Source organism: Cebus imitator, unplaced genomic scaffold, assembly GCF_001604975.1.
Source record: "Cebus imitator isolate Cc_AM_T3 unplaced genomic scaffold, Cebus_imitator-1.0 Scaffold152, whole genome shotgun sequence".
Taxonomy (NCBI): Eukaryota; Metazoa; Chordata; class Mammalia; order Primates; family Cebidae; genus Cebus; species Cebus imitator.
Genome location: NW_016107467.1, coordinates 1,593,905 through 1,603,452, shown reverse-complemented (window position 1 = coordinate 1,603,452; position 9,548 = coordinate 1,593,905). Strand labels below are relative to the sequence as shown.

General features: G+C 45.0%; 1 protein-coding gene across 1 annotated transcript in view; it reads right to left on the bottom strand.

Moving 5' to 3' along the window:
• Positions 1-9,548, bottom strand: part of GXYLT2 (glucoside xylosyltransferase 2) — an 86,231-nt gene that overhangs the window by 55,904 nt on the left and 20,779 nt on the right. The window contains exon 2 of the mRNA XM_017543311.2: positions 7,930-8,122. Coding sequence (XP_017398800.1) covers positions 7,930-8,122 — 193 coding nt within the window. The remainder of the gene's footprint in view (positions 1-7,929; positions 8,123-9,548) is intronic.

Here is a 9,548-nt window from a genome sequence, read left to right as displayed (position 1 = left end):
CTAAGCCGTGTTTGCTGAATCAACTTGTTCATTTTATCTCAAATTTCAAAGTTGTTCTAATATTTATTTATTTATTTATTTATTTTTTTTTTAGATGGAGTCTCATTCTGACACCAGGCTGGAGTGCAGTGGTGCAATCTTGGCTCACTGCAACCTCTGCCTCCCGGTTCAAGTGATTCTTCCACCTCAGCCTCCTGAGTAGCTGGAACTACAGGTGCATGCCACCACACCCGGCTAATTTTTGTTGTTGTGGTTTTTTTTTAGTAGAGATGGAGTTTCACCATGTTGGGCAGGATGCTCTTGATCTCTTAACCTTGTGATCCGCCCACCTCACCTCCCAAAGTGCTGGGATTACAGGTGTGAGCCACCACACCCGGCTGCTCTTTTATTTTCTTTAAAGGAAAAAGAAAAAAAACCCTCCTCACCCTTTTTTAGTTACTTTGTGTTACTCTCAGGATGCTAGGTTGCCCGCAATAAAACCAATTCAGGGTCTTTTTTAAAAGATGGAATCTCAGTCTGCCATCCAAGCTGGAGTATAGTGGTGCCATCTTGGCTCATGCAACCTCCACCTCCTGTGTTCAAGGGATTCTTGTGCCTCAGCTTCCTAAATAGCTGGGATTACAGGCATGCACCACCACACCCAGCTAATTTTTGTATTTTTAGTAGAGATGGGGTTTCACCATGTTGGCCAGGCTGGTCTCAAATTCCTGACCTCAGCCCACCTCAGCCTCCCAAAGTGCTGGGATTACAGGCATGAGCCATCGTGCCTGGCCCAATTCAGGCTCTTTAAGCCAAGAAGAACATAATGAAAGGATATTGGGTAGCTCAGAAGACCACTGGGAGGGCTGGAGAACCAGACTCAGGGGCCATGCCCTGATCCAGTTTGAACCAGGCCCAGGCTCTGCGGCGTCTGTGTGTTGTCCATCTGTTACTCAGAACCTACCACAAGCCAGTCTGGTAAGGAAACCCTAGCCACTGTCACCACAAGTGCCACAGTTTGCCCTACTGACTCCAGGCACTGGAAGCTCCTGATGACACTTCTTCCCATGGCAGCCCCCTTCTCGCCAACCCCAAACACAGGCAGACGCACATGCAGATGCAGGTACAGACACACACACACACACACACACACACACACACACACACACACACACACTCTCTCATTCACTCACTGGCTGCCCCTACCACCAGAATAGACTAGTAGCCTCCTTATTTGTGTGTCCCACTATTTCCTGATTCTGAGTTGGGCAGGAGCTCAGTTTAGCCAAACCCCAACCACATGCCCCATCCCGAGCTGCCGGAAGAGGCTAGGAAACCGATCAGCTGGCATCTCCCACTTCTCTGTTGGGAGATGATGAAAATAAATGAAATTTTAAAATACTTAAGTACCACATAGACGGCAAATATCACCAGACATCCTGTACATATGCAACTTAAAAAAATCTAATTAAATACAGAACTCGCCCATACTGCAGCCTTCTGAGGAATCATAATGGTAACTGGCATTTTGTTTTGTTTTCACCCTGAGGTAAAAATATGTGGTCCTGAGCTTCCCAGAAGTGATCCTGAAAAACCCAGGGTATGCCCACAGTGCCCTGGAGAAGGGGGATAGAGCCCACCCCTTCAGCATGTGCCAGTGGCTGGACAGAAACCAAAGCAGCTGTTCTCTCTCTCTCTCTCTCCCCCCCATCCCTCCCCCCCACCTCTCTCTCCCTCTCTCTCTCTATTTCTCTTTCTCTCTTTTTTTTTAAGGTCTTGTCCTGTTGCCTAAGCTGGAGTGCAATGGTGCCATCTCAGTTCACTGCAACGCCCGTCTCCCAGGTTCAAGCAATTCTTCTGCCTCAGCCTTCTGAGTAGCTGGGATTACAGGCATGCACCACCATGCCTGGCTAATTTTTGTATTTTTAGTAGAGATGGGGTTTCACCATGTTAGCCAGGATGGTCTCGATCTCTTGGCCTAGTGATCTGCTCGCCTCAGCCTCCCAAAGTGCTGGGATCACACGTGTGTGCCACCGCGCCCAGCCACTATTTCTTTAGACCTAACAAGTGCCTAATATATAGGAGATGTTCCAAAGAATCTTTGTGGGATTAAAAAAAATACTTTATCTGCTTCGCCCTCAACCCCGCAATCTGCAAGAAGCAGGGTATCATTTGCCCCACGACACAGATGACAAACCAAGGCTGAGAGAAGTTCTATGTCTTACATAGGGAAAGGTGGTATGCATCTAAACTGGTAACATAATCGCTGCATAGATAAGAAAGTGATGGTAGTATATGCCCTGCCTAGATTGTTTAAAAATTATTTTTATTTATTTATTTTTTGAGAGAGAGTCTTGCTCTGTCACCCAGGCTGGAGTGCAGAGGAATAATCTTGGCTCACTGCAACCTCTGTGTCCCGGGTTCCAGTGATTCTCATGCCTCAGACTCCAGAGTAGCTGGGACTAGAAGCGTACACCACCACGCCCAGCTAATTTTTATATTTTTAGTAGAGATGGGGTTTTGCCATGTTGGCCAGGCTGATCTCAAACTCTGGACCTCAGGTGATCCACTGGCCTTGGCTTCCTGAAGTGCTGGGATTACAGCCATAAGCCACCATGCTCAGCCTCTGCCTAGTTTTTAACACCCTATCATAATTTCCTTCATTAGATGAGCTTCACTGGTTTAATAAAAACCTGAGGAAATGAATCATCAAAGGGATAAAGTCATCAGGACAACGCAACAGCTAGCTAGCACAACTTCACAAGTATCTGCAATAATTTTCCCATACAATTTAGCTCCTAATTTATAATATTCTAGTTTCCATGGCTCATAAAAAATTACCCCAAAACTTAGTGTCATAAAATAATCATTTATTATGCTCACATATTTCATGGATCAGGAATTCAGACAAGGCACAGGAGGGCAGGTTGACTCTACTCCAGTGTTTGGAGCCTCAGCTGGAAGCCTTGAAGGCTGGCAGCTGGGATCTTCCAAAACCGTGTTGACTCACATGTCTAGATGGCGAGGATGGCTGTTGGCTGGAGCCCTCAGTTCTTTGCAGGGGCAGGCATCCCCACAAAGAGCTAGGCAGGGCTGGGCAAGGTGGCTCACGCCCGTAATCCTAGCATTTGGGGAGGCTGAGGCAGGCAGATCACAAGGTCAGTTCGAGACTAGTCTGGCCAACATCGTGAAACCCCATCTCTACTAAAAATACAAAAAATTAGCTGTGTGGTGCACACCTGCAATCCCAGCTACTCAGGAGGCTGAAGCAGGAGAATTGCATGAACTAGGGAGGCAGAGGTTGCAGTGAGCCAAGAGCGCACCATTGCACTCCAGCCCAGGTGACAATGCAACACTCTGTCTCAAAAAAAAAAAAAAAAAGGCCAGGTAGAAGCTGTATCCTTTTTATGTCACACAGCACTACATTTGGAATACTGTATTTTATACATACATACATGTTTGTATATGTATATACATATGTATATGTAATATATTAACTGTTGTCTTATAATAAATTACCCCAGGCCGGGCGCGGTGGCTCACGCTTGTAATCCCAGCACTTTGGGAGGCCGAGGCGGGTGGATCACGAGGTCAAGAGATCGAGACCATCCTGGTCAACACGGTGAAATCCCGTCTCTATTAAAAATACAAAAATTAGCTGGGCATGGTGGCACACACCTGTAGTCCCAGCTACTCGGAAGGCTGAGGCAGAAGAATTGCTTGAACCCAGGAAGCGGAGGTTGCAGTGAGCCGAGATCGCGCCATTGCACTCCAGCCTGGGTAACAAGAGCGAAACTCCATCTCAAAAAATAAATAAATAAATAAATAAATAAATTACCCCAAAATCTAGTGGCATAAAACCACAAATAGGCTGGGCATGGTGGCATGTGCCTATAATCCCAGTACTTTGGGAGGCTAAGGCAGGAGGATCACTTAAGCCCGGAGTTCAAAACTAGCCTAGGCAACATAGGGAGACCCCATCTCTACCAAAAATAAAATATTAGCCAGTGCTGAGTGCAGTGACTCATGCCTATAATCCCAGCACTTTAGGAGGCTGCGTCAGGCAGATCACTTGAGGTTAGGGGTTCAAGACCAGCCTGGCCAACATGACGAAACTCTGTCTCTACTAAAAATACAAAAATTAGCCAGGTGTGGTGGTGCAGCTTGTAGTCCCAGCTACTTGGGAGGCTGAGGCATGAGAATTTCTTGAATCTGGGAGGTGGAGGATGACGTAAGCCAGGATCATGCCACTGCACTCCAGCCTGGGTGACAGAGTGAGACTCTGTTTCAAAAAATATATATGCATATTTTTTATTATTTTGATTTTTTTTTTTGAGACAGAGTCTTGTTCTGTCACCCAGGCCGGAGTGCAGTGGCGTAATCTTGGCTCACTGCAACCTTCGCTTCCTGGATTCAAGCAATTCTCATGTCTCAGACTCCTCAATAGCTAGGACTACAAGGATGCGCCACCATGCCCAGCTATATACAAACATAACATATATATATAATTATTATATATATTTATAATATAATATGATATAATATATAATAATTATTATTAGCCAGGCGTGGAGGCACACAGCTATAGTCCCAGCTACTTGGGGGATGTTGAGGCAGGAGGATTGCTTGAGCCCAGGTGTTCAAGGCTGCAATGAGCCATTGTGAGCAACAGAGTGAAACCCCTTGTCTCAAATAATAAAAATAAAAGTAAACAAAACCACAAACATATATGATCTTACATAGTTTCTTAGGATTGAGAATGTAGGAGCTGCGTTGTTCTGTCTCAGGGCCTCTCATGAGATTACAAGGCTATGATCATCTGAAGGCTTGATGGGGCTGGAGGATTTCACAGCTCACACACTAGTGCTGGCAAGGGGCCTTCGCGCCTCACCATGCAGGCCTCTCCAGAGGCTACTCTGACATGGTAGCTGTCTTCCCCCAGACCCACTGATCCGAGATGGAAGGTAAAGTGCCTTTTGTAACCTAATCTCAGAAGTGACATACTGTCCCTTCCGCCCTGTCCTATTAGTCACACAAAGGACCCTGGGACAGTGTAGGAGGGAAGCATACCAAGCTGTGAATAACAGGAGGTGGGACCACTGGGGGCCTCCTTGCAAAGTACAACCTGCTAAATAGATATGGTTACACGTACACGTGCCCATCTGTCTTCCCTTCCCTTATTTATTTATTTATTTATTTTGAGACGGAGTCTTGCTCTCTCATCCAGGATGGAGTGCAATAGCGCAATCTCAGCTCACTGCAACCTCCACCTTCCAGTTTGAGCAATTCTCCTGTCTCAGCCTTCCAGGTATCTGGGACTACAGGCACACTCCATGACGCCTAGCTAATTTTTGTATTTTTAGAAGAGATATGGTTTTACCATGTTGACCAGGCTGGTCTTGAACTCCTAACCTCAGGTGATCGGCCTACCTCAGTTTCCCAAAGTGCTGGGATTATAGGCATGAGCCACCACGCCTGGCCCTTCCTTTCCCCTTTTAAAGTCCAAGTCTGTATTTTGTTCTGCCCAATCCCCACAAACTTGCTTTTTAGCATGAAGCAGGTACTCAATAAATACTAAGTAGACAGATATTATACAAGACATGACTAGTGTCTGCACATAGCCAGCTTCCCTCCATTCTGCCATAGAGCACTTCTCAGGCCCCTGTAGTTGGATGGGCTTGTGACTACTTCTAGCCAGTTCAACATGCATGGAAAAACCTGTGTCACTGCCACATTGAGGGAATGAAAGGCGGGTTTATGACTGTCTAGTCTCTTTCCTGCCATGGCATCCCAGGAACTACAGATGTCAAATGCTCTGACAAGTGTAGCTAACACATGAATAGTCTCAGTCTACTTCCATCCCAAACCTAAGAGGCTGTGCAGAATGGAGGCTCTGTCCCCTGGGAGACAAGCTGCAGGCACATGAAAAGTGTCTGAGTTCTGGGGGAGTTGTTACTGTCGTCTGATCTGACCTATCCAGGTTGCAGATCTACCATCTCTTTTATCAAACCTGCTAGCCTCAAGTAGCAGATGGAGAAACTGAGGCTCAAAAAGCCAAAAGACTTACCCAAGGTCATATAGCAAGTACATAGCAGAGATGAGTTTTGAATTTGAGTCTTCTGTCTACTAGTTCAGGACATAGTATGGTATATCGATTAATTCCATGGAAGGCTGAGCCAATACAGTTGACCTGAACACTGATGAGCAAATTGCTAAAGTTCTCTAGGCTCAATGATCTCAGTCTGTAAAATTGGGACCCGATGATTACCTTCTTCAAAGGTTACCTTTGAAGATTATGAGGATTAAAAGAGATGAACTCATAAATCATAAGCCCTTGATAAAAGCAGTATATTTTCATTATCATTTCCCTTATACTTGCACTTCTGAGCTAACTGTCGAGTTTCAGCCTTTTTCCTTTACCCTTCCCCTGACTCAAATCTTTTACAAGGCATTTTCCAATCAATTCCAAAGCCCCAAGTCTATTTCCTCCCTAGTCTCTCTTGGTAAAGATGTCGAGGTGATTTTTTTTTCCCACTCAAACGTAACACATTTTCTATCTTTCTATTATTAGCCTTTCTCAGCCCAACATGCTTTTTTTGGGTCATTTCTTATTAGTGCAGCCAACCTGGTGACAGCATACAGCACTGCTGACTCAATTCGGTGGACACAAAGCAAACCAGCCTCTCGCTCTGCCACCATTCAAGAACTTACTGCAAGAGAAAACTCTCAAGGAAAACAAAGCCTCATCTGCAAAGGTCATGTGTGTATCTACCCTGGGAGAAGAGGCCTTTCCAAAGCTCTTCTTTTTTACTGGAAAAGACTCATTACCTGTTCTTCAGTATCAGAATAGTCAAATAAATGAGGACTCAGCCATGTAATAAAATAGTATGTAGTCACCAAAAAGAATGAGGTAAGAATACTGGAACAAGGCTGATGATACAGTTTTAAGTGCAGAAAAGCAAGTTCCACAACAATATACAGAGTATAATCCTGATTTTGTAAAAGAAATACAATTTAATCAGGATACATACATACACATACATATACATACACATATACATACATATTCATATGCATATCTATATGTACAAACATACAGATACACAACTGTATATGGAAAAAGAATGGCCAGGTGCCGTGGCTCATGCCTATAACCCCAGCACTTTGGGAGGGACAGGCAGATGGATCATTTGAGATCAGAAGTTCAAGACCAGCCTGGTCAACATGGTGAGACGCTGTTTCTACTAAAAATACAAAAATTAGCCAGGCATGGGGGTGTATGCCTATAATCCCATCTACTTGGGAGGCTGAGGCAGAAGAATCGCTTGAACCCAAGAGACAGAGGGTGCAATGAGCTGAGATTTTACCACTGCACTCCAGCCTGGGTGACAGAGCAAGTCTCTGTCATAAAGCAAGCAAGCAAGCAAGCAAGCAAGCAAGCAAGCAAGCAAGAAAGAAAGAGAAAAAAGAAACAGGCTGGGCACAGTGGCACATGCCTGTAACCTCAGCACTTTGGGAGGCCAAGGTAGGTAGATCACTTAAGCCAATCTGGGCAACATGGCAAAATTCTGTCTCTATATTAAAAAATATACAAAAATTAGCCAGGCATGGTGGTACATGCCTATAGTCCCAGCTACTTGAGAGGCTGATGTGGGAGGATCACTTGAGCCTAGAAGGTTGAGGCTGTAGTGAGTGAGCTGAGATTACACCACTGTACTCTAGTCTGGGCAATAGAGTGAGACCCTGTCCTCATTCAGTTCTCACCATATTCCTGTGAGGGATGTGGTGTAATTATCCCTGTATTACCAGAAAGCAAGGCTCAGAGTCAAGTGTTCAAGGTCACACAATTGAACATGCAGCAAAATACATTAGTCAACAGAATATGCAGTTCCTAAAAGGTAGTCTGTTTGTACTCAGTAAAACACTGTGCCATGATTTCTGCAAATTCACCTGCTTATCAAACTCGGGCTTCAGAGAGTCTTCAGTGAAGATGTGGAATTGGATCTTCCTGTGGCTAAAGAGCACAGCTGATTTCAGCATGACCAGCGTCTCCTCCAGCCGACTGCCACAGGCCACCACAGCCAGGTGGATCCAGAGCTCGGGTGGCAGCACAGCTTGGAAACTCCTGGGTTCTCCAGGCCTCCTAGAAAGCAGGAAAACAAGTTAAAGCCATTACTGAACTCAAAAAAGTAAAAATAACAAAAAACCAGCTAGTGAATGGTTAGAACATTTCAAAACATGATCAGGCACAATCTGTTATATTTTTTACAGTGATAAGCATTTTGACAATTCCTCCTACTTGGAGAAAAATACCATTTATTCCTATATTTATCCTGGCAATTGCAGGATGAGTCACTGTTTGGACTGCTATAGGTGTCTGAGGCTTTTTCTGCCAGCACTCAGCTGTCTAGTGCCTGCTGGCTGTCTACTGGCCCATGTTTGGAAATAGTATTGCTAAACATCGACAGCTGACACAAGGGCTGTGGAGCTCCCACTCGCACAGGCCATGAAAATTAGATTTGAATGCAACTTGAACAAGAGGAGGGTGGGTTGTGGCTTTCCCATGTGAAACAAGCAACAAGATATTCCCATCATCTGGATGTTTTTAGGTTGGGGTGGAATGCATGACCACTGGACCAAAGAAAGTCATGCACGTCTGGGAGGTGAGCAAAGAAAACAACATATGTGCCCTGACTACACCTCAGGTGTTAATCCTGACCGTCTCGCCAATACTGGTGAGGTGGTGGTATGAAATTCATCTTCCAGTATGAAATTCACGTTAATGAGAAACAGCCAGGAAAAGGGGCAGGTTAAACTGAAAATGATCAAGGTATCAAATACTGAGTCAACAGCTGACAGAGGGATAGGGTCCAAGGGTCCAGAATCATCATCCAGCTATTTCCCAGTAATAAAATATTTGTTCCAGACGAGGGGAAGCAGCCAAGCCTCAAACACACCACTGAGAAAGATTTGCAGGCAAGTTGGAAGAAGTTGGCCTGGAAAAGGTGCCCTGAGACAAATGAAACTAATTTACTTGCACAAAAGATTTGGAGACCAGGGGAACTTGGATGTCAAATGCTACCTTCCTTCCAAAAACTTCGAGTTCAATCAGCTTGCTGCTCCATTATTCACTGCATGGTTGAATAATGGCAGTCTTGCTCCAGATTTCTTTCACCAGCAGGAAAGTTGAAGATGTGGGTGGAGCATTTTGGAAAGCTTCCCAATTTGATTACTTACAAGCATGCTTAGAAGCACGGCCTCATGGCTCTGCTAAGACCAGATGCAGAGAGGTACTTGGATTCCATTTACTTTGAGAATCACAGGAGAAGACAGTAGAGACATCCCAAGTATCTCTGGAAATTATCCACTTCTCTCCATTCTCCCTGCCATTATCTGGTGAGGTCACCATCTCCCTTCCCTTGAGGGATCATTGAGAAAGCCCTCTGGGTGGTCCACCTGTCTCCAGTGTTATCTTTAACCCCCAGCCTATGCTTTCTCCTGGTTGGTACCAGGGTGATGTTCTTCTTCTTCTTTTTTTTTTTTTTTTGAGACGGAGTTTCACTCATGTT